This window comes from Frieseomelitta varia, unplaced genomic scaffold (genome assembly GCF_011392965.1).
Source record: "Frieseomelitta varia isolate USP_RPSP 00005682 unplaced genomic scaffold, Fvar_1.2 scaffold_239, whole genome shotgun sequence".
In the NCBI taxonomy this organism is placed as follows: domain Eukaryota; kingdom Metazoa; phylum Arthropoda; class Insecta; order Hymenoptera; family Apidae; genus Frieseomelitta; species Frieseomelitta varia.
In genome coordinates, this window is record NW_025109967.1 from 249,789 (window position 1) to 264,556 (window position 14,768).

The 14,768-nt window shown below is 46.2% G+C and overlaps 1 protein-coding gene across 1 annotated transcript; it reads left to right on the forward strand.

Moving 5' to 3' along the window:
- Positions 1 to 13,165: 13,165 nt before the first annotated feature.
- Positions 13,166 to 14,684, forward strand: LOC122527917 (glutamine amidotransferase-like class 1 domain-containing protein 3A, mitochondrial). Its single transcript, XM_043652501.1, has 4 exons — positions 13,166 to 13,306; positions 13,421 to 13,710; positions 14,118 to 14,281; positions 14,422 to 14,684. The coding sequence occupies exons 1-4, from the start codon at positions 13,166 to 13,168 to the stop codon at positions 14,631 to 14,633; spliced, it is 807 nt and encodes a 268-aa protein (XP_043508436.1). The 3' UTR covers positions 14,634 to 14,684.
- The last annotated feature ends 84 nt before the right edge of the window (positions 14,685 to 14,768 follow it).

The following is a 14,768-nucleotide window of genomic DNA, read 5'->3' on the forward strand; positions in this document are numbered from 1 at the left end:
GCTCGGTTAGAGGAGAAGCCAGAGAGGGATGTCAGAGAGGTAAAAGGACGAGGAGTTGAGTTTAACAAATATTGAAGTCTTGGAAACGTCAACTCACATCGAAACCTCTCCTTCGTACCGTTACGAAAAGAAAGTTCGGAGTTTAAACTTGTCTAAATGTTTATACTTTTTCCCTCGCTTCGATATTTTCACGAGACCCGCCCTAACATCATTCTCTCTCTCTCTCTCTCTCTCTCTCTCTCTGATACGGTCTCACGCCACCGTCGTCGACTTGACGTGTTCTCAAAATGACATTTTCGCCCAGTCGACTTTCAATATTTTCCTTTACACGCCACCGACGTTGCTTCATGAACAACTCATGCGTCCTTTCCACCCTTCCACCATCCCACAGCAGTTTCACGTTTGCTGAAAACTTTCACTTTATTCAACGCGAATAAACGCCAATTAAGCGTCCCGCTGATTTACATAAATTTCTTTCCCGATTTCTTTTTCGCGTTGCAAGAATATCGATAAGACTGATCGATCATCATCGATGAAGAAGCAAGTTTCGCTTCTCATGGACGAGAAGAGGGAAACAACTTTCTTTCGAGAAAGAAGGAAAGAAAGGAAGAAAGGAAGGTGGCGCGAGCGATAACGCGGAGGCCGATTAGAAACGCATCGAGGCAACGCAACGGTTGCAAGCGGCGGGCGGTGAGCTGATTCGTAGAAGGGTAGTCGGTGGGTGGTTCACGGCAGAGTAAGATGTAATTTTCAATACTCGGGGAGCGGAGTCTCTGGAGGCGCAAGGGGAGCCACAATTCCGGGGGTTTACCGTGCACTGTCGACGTAAACTCTCCTCAGTCGCACCCCTGTCGGCCCAAGTCAGCCACGGAGAGTACCACTTATTCGAACCCCCCAGTGACTGTCAATACAGGTTCCTACAGTGTCTCCAGAAGCATATCAGACGGATGAATAAATCTCGTTACATGCTTGATCCGATAGAATTCGAATAAGCAGCAACGTGTTAAATCGACGATCGCGAGTCGGCACGCGGTTCCTCCGTACATCCGTGCCTTCGCACCGTTTCTTAACCTCGCTTCTTGGGCGTCGCCACTCCAGTTGGAAATTCCAATGTGTCCGAGTTTCAACTATTTTCCGAATAACGCCACGTTGTTGTTGAGTTATCAAAAAAAAAAAAACAAAAAAAAAAAAAAAAAAAAAAAAAACAGAAACTCAGCTGAGAGAAAATACGAGCGTGTAGAATAAGTTGTACGAGTGCCTAGTAAATGCGCATAAATGCCAATGGTAAGGGTGTAAGTGCGGTGGATTTTTTTTTCCTTTCTTTTGCTTGTTCGGAATAACCTTGTTTCAAAGTTGCAACTATGCCGTTCGACGTGGTAAGGTAAGAACCATGTGGGAGCGTCGTTCAGAGCCCAAGGGAAAGCTGAGAGTCACACTGATCTTGCTCTTTGTCGCGGGGCCCATTCGAGTGCATCCTCCACCCCCACGTAGCATCTAGCGGCTCTCTCTTTCTCTCTATCGTACCACCATCTTCCTGGCAACCTCTCTGCAACCTACCCACCTACCTTCCTTCCTTCCTTCCTTCCTTCCTTCCTTCCTTCCTTCCTTCCTTCCGGAGTCGCGAGCTACATATCGTGGCTTTCGAAACCTCTTGAGAGGCCACGCTGACTTCGATATTCCGTATCGAGTTACGCTCGTTTCGCCTACCAAACAGTCCGTAGCTCGGCTCGCGTGAACCAATACACGAACACCCTTTTGCCAGAAACTTGTTAAATTATTGAAATAATGGACACTCGTCGCGTTCTTATCAAAGCCTGCATACCTGCGAAGCCCAAGTACGGATCGTGCGTTTCGACGTCTTTCGCGTTAATTTAACGGTCGTTCCAAGCATGAACCAACCAACTATCTAAGCGAAGATTTTGAAAACTTGACATGAAAATCACGCGCCAATCAAGTTTCAATGTTTCTTTTCAATAGAATCGTTACAACTGTTAAGAAAAGTAGAGATACGTGGAAGTAGTTTTTCCTGCACAAACTACGTTCGCTGTTGCAACGCAGAATGCATCGTCAAAGCAACGACGAGGCAGCGGATGAAGGAACGATGGCAATGATTGCGACCTTCGAGCGTGTAACGATCGTCGAATCAAGGAAATTCCCTGAACGCGGCAAATTAGTATCCGTTTGATTTACCCATGGGAGGATGAGGTAAGTTGGCGATCGGTCGTTCGTCTCAGGTACACGCAAAAACGTCTTCCGGCCCGCCGCTGGAAATGCGATCGTCATCTAATTGGAACTCGATACCCGGTAACGAGGGTTACAAACTTTTCCCGTTTTCTATCTAGGCTCAGCCTCCTCCCTCTTCCCTTCCCGCTGTCGCGTCTTCGCCACGTTCGCGACCCTTCGATTCTCATTCCCTCCTCCGTGGGCGCGACCCCATCGGGGTCGGTCGAAAACTCTCTCGAAAAGGGGATGAAAAATTGTTATCTTATTTACGGGCACGAGATTAGACCACGTAGACACGTTTCGCGCGCCACTAACAGGCGCCGGGATGACGAATGTCCTCGATCCCGTTGATTCGCTCACCCGAACGAAGCTCCATTTACCGAAGGTCTCTTCGTTAATTAACTTTGTTAATTAAGCGAATGCAGCTGAATGCCGGACGTCGCAAAGACGGTTAAAACGTATGGGATGGAGCTGGTAAGGGGTTGATACGGGACACCGATTACGAGGTAATTGTCACGTCGTCGTCGTCGGCGTGCCCCACCTATCCCATATATCCTATCGTTCTGTGCAAATTCCTTTATTCCTATCCCCGTTTCCTTTATTTAAAGTCGAACGTTCGACTCGGAATAAACTCATTTCCACTTGCTGGTTAAACTTGCCTGCCATTTTCGGAAAAGTAAAGTAAACGCGTGACAATTGTTGGAAACAATTTTACTAGTTTTCTTTTTTTTTTTTTTTAGTGGAATGTTGAAAGAAAAACTGCACGGCGAGAGGTACGAGGGAAAAGGAAATTTCCAGATAATGCGTCGCTATAAGACAGGGCAGGTAGCAAGTGAGTCGGGTGGGTGGTAGGTGGGTCGAAACGAGTAGCGCGTTTGGCGCGCAACGACGTCGGATACGGGGAATTACTCGTGCGCCATTACGAGCTGCGGTTCGTTTGCAGAACGCCTCAACGATGCAGACAGTGCATTCGACTGCAACCGGCCACGAGTCCCCAAGAGAGATGCAACACCAGCTTACCTACGCGCCAGTTTGGAAATCTCGGCGCGGAGATGCGATACATCTGGATTCTGGAGGGTAGGTTGCAGACATCACGTGAGAAGCGTCCAACGTCCGACAGAGACGGTGCGATATCCGCTTGCCGAGAAACGCACGAGAGAGAGAGAGAGAGAGAGAGAGAGAGAGAGAGAGAGAGAGAGGAGGAGGAGAGAGGGGGCAACAGAGCGTCGAAGGTGGAGAGCCGAAAGGACGGAAGAGGAAGGGTAAGGTCGCTTCAACCTCTCAGCATCCCACGAGGCCCCCGGTGTAATTAAGCGAGTGCACCCTCACATGTCTACGTACGTTCGCGTCGTGTCTATCCATCTAACCGTGGCAGGGTTGTTCTCTTCGCCGGAGTCGGTGCCTTGAACCAAGGGTCGGAAGATAAGGCCGCAAAAACCTCTTTGAAACCTCGGTGCAAACTCGGTTCGTAACATCTTGTCGACTTGTATCTCGAAAGCCGCGTTCGTTGAAAACGAGACAAAACGAAAAAAGAAAAGAAAGGAAACGTTCGTTCGGGAAGGACCCAACGATGCACGACAAGTTTCTAGCTTTTCTCTTTTCGTTGGACACACAACGTTGTGTAAAATTCGCAATGAATTTTGCGCAACGATTCTCGAGATCGGGAAATGTTTGAAATCCTTCGACGGTGGAAATCCAGGAAATCGAAGCAGATCCAAAGGTGGCGCAGGAATACCGTGGAAGACCGCATGCACGTTAGTGTGCACGTTATATGGTAATGGAGGGCCAATCATGCGGTAACTAGCCACCCTGGGGAGACGGTCAGGGCTGCCAACCAGTGGTCAGCTCCCGTCAATGTGTCACTTACGTAGCTAGAATACCGAACCCTCCCGACAGAATGTTACTGCTGAACGCATTTCCCCTCGATTGCAAGTCCCGTCAGTCTCGTGTCTGGAACGTTCTATCGGCGAACATCAAAATTCTTCGCCACTTTTATTAGTCTGCGGCAACTTTCAAGAAGAGGAGACGTCGCGTCTTTTAATATTTATCCGCGCCTTCGCGTCCGTTTCGTTGCTTCATCTTCTTTAAAGCGTCGTCGCTTCTTTGAAGCTTTGTTCCAACGCAAGAGCGTTTTAATCGCTGACACATCTCGTACGATGAGATTGATAAATCATGCGGTAACATTTTCTGCTTAATACGATTTACCCTCCAATTTATTTTCTTCATGGAAACGAAGAGTATCGAGATTAAACAGAGACTGACAGATACAAGTAGCAACAAGTCTGTCGTTTGCCAGTTTGCGCTGACAACGCTTGCGACGGAGAGATTCGCGGTGCCGCTGTGCAAAATCTAGCGTTTAAAGGGTCACGGATGGAAAGACGAGGGAGAGAGGAAAGTAGGTAGGACCGGGACGGAGGGAGCACAGAACGAAATGCGCCGGGCAATTCTTGATTCGAAGGGTCATGAACGACTTGACGAAGGTCCGAGTAAAACTACCACCGGCAGAAACAAACGTATCACGTTCTATCACCGATGCCAGCAGCCAGCTACACCACCTTGGCTACTGGTCAAGTCAAGGGTGTATAGAACCACCGCGCGAGAGAGCCAGCGAGACAGAGAGAGAGAGAGAGAGAGAGAGTAGGAAACAGGGCGATAAATAACTACAGGATGAAAAAGGGGGCGCGGTACCCTCCCGGGGCCCCTAAACCTAGACTACATACCCCCCGCCGTCCCTTGCCGCCCCTCGTCCAAGCAGCACCGTATAAACCGCGTACGGGCCGACCCCGACAATTATACCCTCGCACGCGAAATGTTTTATTACCCTGACGTATAGAATGCCTGCGAACGCTGCGAGCGTGTAGGCACACGTGAACGTTGCGCGACGCAGCCTGCTCGCGCGTTTTCGTTTCTACGCGTTCGACAACTGCCCTACATATCTCACGCTTTTCCAACTGTCTGTCGCAAAGATACCGATTACCTACACTTTATTATTATTTTTTTTTTCTTTTTTTGTTTCCACGATTGCAATATCGTAATACCGCCACTTACGTTTCAGCGTGACATCCACTTTCGCGAATGTTCCGTTTCTATTTGAAATCAAGCGACACCGAGAGTATCGATCGAAACCTCTAAATATTTCCATGTAGTTTCTCTTTGTGGAGCATCGTGGAACACTGTCAGAGTTTTGATTATCATCGATGCCGTACAGCAGAAATTTTGAGAGATTTCGGAGAGTCCGGATCCGAAGAGAGCTTTGAGACTGAAAATGGCCAATTACCAGGCAAAGCACCTGATGAAAGTCCTTCAGCGTTGGAGCATGATCTTGGAGGGACGCGCGAGGATCGGCAGTACCTGAGAGGATCCTCTGCTCCCAAAACGTGCAACAGACGACGCTTTCGCCTGATTTCGCAATCAAGGCTCGCACTATCTGCTAACTGCTCACTAAATCGAGGATCCAATCTTCCCTACCCTCCTAACTTTTCACAGTACGGTGATACGTCGCCAAGAACAAGAGTCTCTGCTCCGTTTATCAAGTATCACCTGGCCGTACGGACGAACGGACGAACGAATCTACAAATATTACTGCGGTTGACGAAGAAAATAAATTCCGCTCTCACCGGTCGGCGTCATCTTCATTTTTCCACGTTTTTCGCGTGTCATCAAGTTTCGCAAGCACGCGTTCAACTTGTTGAAGCGCATTTCGCGTGCAAATTGATCGTTAATTAATTAAAAATGCAGAGACTGACGGCAGAGGTATTTACCTCCTGCGTCGTGTATTCACCCCTCCAGCCAAGTCAGCTCTTAGTCTTTGGTTAATCGGGTTAAATTAACTCGGTTAGCGTATGACGGGCTGTTGCTATGGTAGTTGGTGACTCGTTGTACGAAATCGGGACTCTGATTAAAAATCTCCTACGTTTATCACGTTTTCGCTATTTTCACGCGAAATTGCCCGGCTTTTTTTTTCTTTCTTTCTTTACGTCGAGACCTTTCCATCGATTACTCTGTTACAATATCTGCGCGATTGTCATTCTCATCGCTCTCAAAGATCAAAAAATTAAGTAATTCGATCTTGTCAAAAATACGAAAATTTCGCTAAATCGTTGTCAAACGATCAATTTTAAAACCGGCTAAAAGTAAATGAAATCTGACACGGAGACTGAAAAAGATTTTGTCCGCCAGACGAGTTTATTTCGAACAAACGAAAAATGCGTTCCAAGATTAAGAAGAAAAAAAAAGTCGCCTCGACGGTTAGGAGCTCCTTTATTAGTTTCTATCGAGGCATTGATTTTTAAATTGTGTAATAAATAAAATTAGCAACGGGGGTGACTTCGGTAGCTGCCCGAGGGGTCGACTTGTAACTTAATCAGGGCAACTTCCCCCCCTAGACTTAATAAAGCTGTCTCAATTTTCGCCTCATTGCCGAGATACCTAGCCGGATTCTTTTATTCGATTTGTGCATGCTCAGTTAGTCACGAAATCTCATTTTTCAATCGCTCGAAACGGGAAACCGGCGACGTTGTTTCTAACTCGTTTTCCGACGATGATCGCGTTCACGAACAAATTGACAATCGATATTATCGACAAATGAACAATGTATAAATATAGATATTTAATAACGTCTGTCGTGTCGAGTGGCATCGAGCGTTACCGAGAAGGGTTGATTTCGCTCCAGTCGATTGATTAGTTACAGGAGACCATTCCGAACGTTGTTCAAACGTACTACAGGACGATACGAAGACACGTTCACACCCAGGCTCGGTTACAGTCCGTCAATCGTCGTACTAATGGAACATCAAAACGTACACGATGCAATCATGTTGTATTATGCACGACGGCCTCTCACGTTGCTTTCTATATAGTTGAGTTCGTCGAAAGACGAAATGGTGGAACATTTACCAGAAAGGTTTCACTTTCGTATTGAAATTTATTATTATCGCCATACGATGGATTACGAAGAGATCAATATAAATGTCAAAAGATCTTTTCTTTTTGCAGGTTCAAAATCGGATAGGCATCGAGGTCATTAGCGACTTGTATTAAAAGTCGTTTTCTTCAAATTTAGCAAACATTGCCATCTAGTGACAATAATTTAATTTGTTATAACATTCTAGTTAAATTATTGTATAATATATTGACATTTGGTGTGCTTATTTAAATTATATTATATTATAGTTATTTAAATTATATTATATTATAGTTATTATATTATATTATATTATATTATATTATATTATAGTTATTACATTATATTATATTACAGATTGAAACTGTATTAATTTTTAAATAAAATAAAATTTTGTACAATCAAAAAGCATTATGTACTTATGGGCAATAATTTGCATCAGTATAGATTCATGCCCATCGAGTACTGGAGTGTTCTTTTCAAACGATTTTGAGAAGTCGAGACAAAGAATCTTCTCTGCCACTCAACATGTTTGTACATTCTGCACGTAGAATGTGTTGAGCTGTGACAGATTTTTCATCTGTCGCAAAAAGGAGAGTCAATCTTCTCGATTAGGTGTTCACGTGTTATTTTGGTGTGTCCTTAAACGAGCCAGTGCAATTCTTTCTTTGAATATTAATCTGCTAATAGGACTTTCTTGATAGAAATCAAGTTTACTTTGTTCGATTTGACATTGTTGAGTCCATTCATCCTTGACGCTGATTTTTACATAGCGTATAGGTCTTTGATATCAGATAGGAGTTTTTGACTGATTTGATGGTAGGGTCAATGCGTTTCCAACCCCTTCCTCTCCCTTGACAAGACTATTGTCACATTTTTGTTCGCGTAAAAGTTGAAAAGTTCAGTGCCGAATGTAGAAATGCTTTCAGCGATATCATTTTCGTTCTTTTTGGATCGTGTTCGTCAAACCGGTTGAAAATGAAAATTAAAGAGGACGTGGCAGGTGGAGGGGGAGGGCGAAAGATGCAGTTTTCGAAGAGTGAACCAATGGAACAAAGAGAAGCTTGAGAGTTGCGACGTCGCGAGACAGAGGGGCAGAGGGGGAAAGAGAAAATAAGAGAATTGTGCCGAACAAAGTAATTATAGAGTGGCGGCGTAGCGAGAGGAAACGGTTCGTCGGGCTGGCGAGCATTCCGTGAGGCGGAGGTGGAACGGAACCAAGGGTCGGAGTTGATAAAGAAATAAAGAATCGTGAAAGTTCGCGTCGAACCCCGCGCTCCCGTGGGGCCTTATGACTTAAAGTCTCCTTACTCCGTTAATTCTGAACATTAACAAAAGTCTCGCTAAAACTCGCCGCCAACTTTCCCGCCCTCCTGGGACCGGCTCCGGGACTTGTTAATGAAAAAAATACAATAAAACTCTTTCTCTCTCTCTCTCTCTCTCTCTCACGACGAAACTCGTCTCGAATTGTCCAGACTGCCTAGTTGTTCGCGCTTTGCAACGACACGCTCCTCCTTTCTCTCTTTCTGGCGTCTTCGAGACAGAATTATTGCTAGAAACGAAGCGTCTTCAACTACTGTCAATCTATTACAATCGACACGCGCAGAGAAGAAAGGACACGCGAATGAAGAGGATTAGCTGAAAGATCGCTTAGTACGCTAGAAAATCCTACATTTAAGACATATCTCAAAGTATCGAAATCTCGTTAGAAATGAAACAGGCGCCTTCGTACTTTTTTTTCGAAACGTATTTAACAATAACAGCGTTCGAGGCACGCGATTAAACGAAAAGTAATGGGGGGAAAAAATGTGGCGCGCTTGCCACGCCGCGATTGTCGAAAGCAAATTTAAACTCCCGTATTCTTCTGGAGCAGGGCGAGAGGTTTAATATCAAAGTGCTTTATGTTCCCGCTTTACTCGCTCACCGCGACCCTTTCTTGCCTTGGCGAACGAGATCTATCATTTATTCATTTATTCCGGCCGAGATGAACTTTACGAAGATTTTAATAGCGCCTCGGCGTTCCTTGAAGCTCCGCAAACGTTTTAGATTTAGGCACGTGTGATGTTTCCAGTTTCCAAATCGTCGCGAAAAATGAGTTTAGACCGACAGAGGAGGGAGGAATATTCGTTGCGAACTCGTTTCGCAAAATTAATTCCTCAGACCTTGAGAGGAGAACGCGGCTCGTGATCGTCTGACGGTAGACATTCCAGTAACGTATGTCGCCACTTAACGACTGACGAGCTTTCTCTCGCTACCGACCGTTTGTTCCACGACAATATTCAGCTTTTCTCGTGCGACGCAAAGATTGACAAATTGCGACGACACGACGAGACAAAATGTAGCAGACTGTTGAATTTTAGATCCTTGAAAAGCGATGCTCTTACTCGCAAATGTAAACGAGAATCGAAAAGAAATTTCAAGAAACAGAATTTCTCTGCCTGGCCGTGACAACAGTTCCACACAGGCCTGAACGTACACTACACTAGGATGCGAGACGGAGAAAGAAAAGTCGACGAGGGAGAGTTATCGTTAACGCGAAACGGAAAACTTCTCGATATCGGTTAAACGAAAGTTTCGACGCAGCGGCGGAATAGGCTGGGAATAACGTTTGATCGTGCTGAAAATTAGGGAAGCGATCCCGTGGAGAGGCAGACAGGGAACGCCGGGGGAAGCAAAAAACGTGTCAGAGAGGGAAAAGGGATACGATAGCGAGGAAAAAGGGACAAGGGTTCGAGATCGGAATTTTATAAAATTTGTCTCGACACGTAATTTCTAGAAAATTTATAATAACGTTTTACGTTGGACACGTGGACGAAAATTTGCAAATTTTACCAACAGCATGGTCAAATATTTAACAAAAAAGAAAAAAAAAATGCATTTACAGCGAGGAAAAGTGTAGAGAGAGAGAGAGAGAGAGAGAGAGAGAGAGAGAAATGCGTAAACTTAGCCTGTGACAAGACTACGTAAATTGGTGGTGCGGAGCAGCCGTCGAAACTGCCAACTTCGCTTACCGATCGAGATTCGATCTTTCCCCTCCGGGACAAGGAACGTGGCCTCGGTGCGCGAAGATGGAGCTGGCCCAGGGGTGATAGCACACCTAGTTTTGATTCGCCTCATGGCATCGTACCGGTCACGGGGCTGACGGCGCGTAATTGTTCTCTTGTCTGGTTCTCGCACGGCATCCAACCCCTGCCAACATCCGCCATCCCCGCCGATTGCCATCGCGCCAAGAATGCATAAGCAGTCTGCTTTAGCAGCCCGCAATGCTGCAAACTCTCCTGCGCTTAGCTACTCTTCCATCTCTCTTCCGAGAGATCGCGTCCCCCGAAAACGCTCGCCAATTCTCAAAATCACAGCTCCTTTCGGCCCCTCAACGCTCTCACGCTCTCTTCCACGCTGCTCTTTAATCATCGTAAAGTGGCAATTCTTGATTCTTTTCGATTATTCACTCAAACGAGTAGAATCGAACGCGAAATTCTCCTCGTTTGATTGATTTAAAATAACTTTTACTCATTCGCTCTGCCATCGTTCGATTTTCATTCATCATCACGCGTAACTTCGCGTGCATCGTTATTTAACAAACGACGTGGCAATCATCGTAAACGAATTAACAATAATCGGCAGAGCAATTTGTTCACTCTCGGCGGATAAACCGATTTACTTGCGCGAGGCGGCTTCGCAAGCCTAGGTAATAGATGAACGCGTCGTGACACGGCTCAACGGCCAATCGACGGGACTTTTAGAAATTGACAAACGATCATTTCCCCCTTCGTGTTCTCCCTCGGAATCGGAGTATCGGTGGAGAGATCGAACCATCGATACGCCTGATGGATTATTAATGATTGACAGTGTTCGGTGTTCCTCTCTCGGCCGGCTCTGTCGCTCGGCCAGCTATATCCGGATCCGGAGAAACGACTCGCGGAATCGCGCGCGATCCCGCCCGCAATCATATCGCGAGCTGATAATTGGCAGAGAACCGACAATCGTCGTAATTTCTGGGCTCCCAGCCCGGAAATTCTGACGTGTGACACGCGACGGTTCGACGCTCCTGGGAGGCACCTCATTCAATTAGCCACTCAGTTACTCGCATCACATCGCATTTACCCATCAACCACCCACTCGGTGTTTCATCTCTCTCTCTCTCTCTCTCTCTCTCTCTCTCTATCTCTCCCTTTTCCACCCTTTCCAACTCCCCGACGACCCTCGAAAATCGTCCCGGCTACGCGTACCAGTCCTACGGCTTCACGGTGAACTGGTGATTTAAACTAAACCAGTCGAGAATGTCGACGATGATCCCTTCCTCCGACGAACGCGTCGGCGACGGTCTCGACGAACGTCACCAGCCTGTCATTCGGCAAAACGTCGCGTCGCCGGGAATATTGCCAACGACTACGCTTTCCGTCGCTTCCTTCAACTTTGTTTCCGCGACTGCTGCTCCCAACCCTACGCACACAGACTCTCGGCGGTCTTTCTTCGCTGTAATTACGCGAACGAGCATCCTACGTATAGCCCATCACGTACATCACCGGCGCGAGCCGATTAAACGAAACAAAGAATGCGCGATCGGCAAGAGGGAAGAAAAGATTACAAAGTGTAAAAGTTGCTGCGAATTCGCGAGCGATGGGAAACTCGGCGAAAGGCCGAAACCGTCGAGGCCGCGCCGCGCCACGCCGGCACAGTGGAATTACTCGACAGCTGCCTCCCACGGGACTAAACTTGTCCGCGACAATTTCAAACTTATTTTAACATTCATATAAGCCCCGCGCCCTAGCCTGCTGCCGCGTCCAACGTACCAGCGAACCGCCGCCTAAGCATCCCTTTCCACGTGTAACCCGAGAACCGACCCACGCAAGTTGCTTCTCCTACACACCGTTGCAGAGAAACGCCGTGCCCGTGGCGTAAGGGAAACCGGCGGGATTTACATAAGATTATGCGTTCGCTCTGCGTACGTCTCGCAGAAAAGGGAGCCAACGAAACGGTACTCGGGGCTATACCGCTCTCTTTGCTATAAGATAATTACTATCGGCCGAGATTGCGCGATCTGTGGTCATCTCACTGGCCATTTCTGGCGAAACGAAATCAGTCGAGAAAGAAAGGCTTGCTTCGAACAACCAACTGTTATCGTTCGAATGAGATTTTTACAACGAGGTTCGTTCGCGGTTCGTTCCTTGCTACCGCACCGACGCGACAATTCGTTACTTTCGACGAGCGTGTTATAAAACGGGCCGTCTTCTCATCTCCCGAACTCTGTCTCGCTTCTACGTCGTATATATTTTAATGAGCTGGAGAAAATTTACCATCGAGCGTGCGCCGTTTCTCATGCCGTTGTTAAATCTCTACGCCGCTCCCCGTAATGCGTTTCGTATTCATAGTCTGAGCGAAAATTGCTCCTAGAGCACAATAAAGGTTATACGGGCCATAAAGTAAGTTCAGCCTACCTTGCCGATGTTTATTTAAGCACAGGAGAGCCTTTGAACTCTCCATCCCCTCCGACTATCCGCCTCTTTTCCCTCATTTTCCGCCTCCTCGCCCGTCATTCCATCCCATTCTTTCGCTTTTCTCCGATTTTCACTTTGGCTAGCACGGCTCCCAACCGAATCGCGAAACCGACTTATCGATCGGGCACCTATCGCAACTGGCCGCAGTAGTTGCCGCGGATCGCATCGAGGGCTCTTGCTGTAATTCCGAGAAACCCTGCCCTCTGCAGCCGACGCTCGCAACTTGAGATTCAAATCTGCGAAAATCGTTTTCGCCACCCCTCTCCAGCACATTTTTCTACGCTACCGGTGAAAATTTTCGCATCGACTCTCTCCGCCGAAAATGCAAGCCATTCTCGATCGACAAAACTCGACTACGCACTTGAGAAATGGTCGAGTTTCCCTTCTCGGATCGCGTACAAATTTTTCCTTTCGAGCGAAACAGGCGAATATCGCCTGATTGATAAAATGGAGAAATTTACTGTTTTAAAATGACTCGCCAAACGTAGTTTCAATCGCGTCAAAATCTCCAGTCGTTTAACTACGCGTCGTATATTATATTATGATACGTACGCGAATCCAAATTTTGTTACAAAATGAATCTTCCGTCTTTCGATCCGTTTTATCGTCTAGCTTTCACGCGTCACGAACCGCCGACAGAAAGAAGAAGGAAGAAACTTGCCAACCTGTATCCGTGGCCGTAGTAAGTATACTATACTTACATCTATACACGTAGCGCGTATATGTACGTGCAACGTTGTGAAAATTCTTTTTCGCTCGACGCTCGCATAACATTCGAAACATTCTCTCGCTGCAGATTTTGTGCGGTTGCGGTTATCTAGATGGTACTGAAACAACCGAGGCCATATCGTCGGCGATCCACATCAGCCAGAAAGATATGGTGCCGCGTTTTTACGCGCCGGATATAGACATCTGTGACACCGTCGATCACTTGACTAAACAATCAGATTCGAAAGGCCCATCGAGAAACGGGATGGTCGAGGCTGCCAGATTGGCCAGATCCGAAATAAAACCGCTGTGCGAGTGCAAGGCCTGCACGCACAAGGCACTCGTCCTCCCCGGTGGTTTTGGCGCGGCAAAGACATTGTTAGTTATTTTAGTTTTATCGCACTTTCAACATTTCTATTCGCCGCGAAATTGAATGGCTCGTTCTTCAACATTCCTCTTTCAAAGTTTCTTGCGCTCTTGCCTCAGCCGTGACGGGAAAGTAATTCATTGCCAAATGAAATGAAATTCCATTTAGATCATTGTCATTTATTCGTTCGTTATTCGTGCATTCGATAAATCTATAAATATATCCTGACAAAATTGCACGATGATGTAACACTTGTTCTTTTCCATCAACTAAGCGATTGAAACTTATATTTAGACAGGGGAGACAGTCTGAATAAGTTTAGAGGATTTCCACGTGCATTAGAAACAGCTATTTTTTTTTACCATCGACGATCAATTTCACGTGCAAGGATTCATATCAGGTATTTATTTTATTAAAGGAGCAACTTTGCAGAAAAAGGAGCCGACTGTACCGTGCTCCCCGATTTGGAAAAACTTATCGAAGACTTTTACTGCGAGAAGAAACCCATTGCGTCGATTTGCATCGCGAGCGTTCTCGTGGCAAGAGTGTTGAAGGGCGTTAAAATCACGCTTGGGAAAGACGGTAAGTTTTCAAGAGAGACTTTTTCCCAATTTCACGTTTGTACTCCTCGATCGTTAAACAGACGGAGATATTTGCTCTACCAACAATTCGAACAATAGTTTTTTCTTGCAATTCACACGATCGTGCAATCTTCCGTTTAGCGCCGGCGAAAGATTGGCCGTACGCCGATGCTATTAAGAAGGCCAGAAATATGGGAGCCAAAATAGAGATGAGAAACGTGAAGGGAGTAACTAAATGTAAAAAGTACAACGTCCTTAGTACGCCAGCCTGGATGTACAATTCTGCTTCTTTCGCTGAGGTTCACAATGGTATAGGGAAACTGATTGCCATGTTGAAGAAGAGCATCAACTAACAAACGTATCGTCCTTTTGATATTCGTCTTTTTCTTCCTTTTTTTTTTCTTTTTTTTGACCGTGAACGTAAGATTTCGTTTTTCTAGTTCATTTTTGTTTTCAAGTGCACTGCTCATCTGTAATTTTATATATAT

Excerpts from the sequence above, each read along its gene's own strand:
- LOC122527917 (XM_043652501.1), top strand. The coding sequence starts at position 13,166 with ATGATACGTACGCGAATCCAAATTTTGTTACAAAATGAATCTTCCGTC. Across the intron at positions 13,711-14,117 it reads TTTGGCGCGGCAAAGACATT|GAGCAACTTTGCAGAAAAAG; the intron begins GTTAGTTATTTT and ends ATTTTATTAAAG. Across the intron at positions 14,282-14,421 it reads AATCACGCTTGGGAAAGACG|CGCCGGCGAAAGATTGGCCG; the intron begins GTAAGTTTTCAA and ends TCTTCCGTTTAG.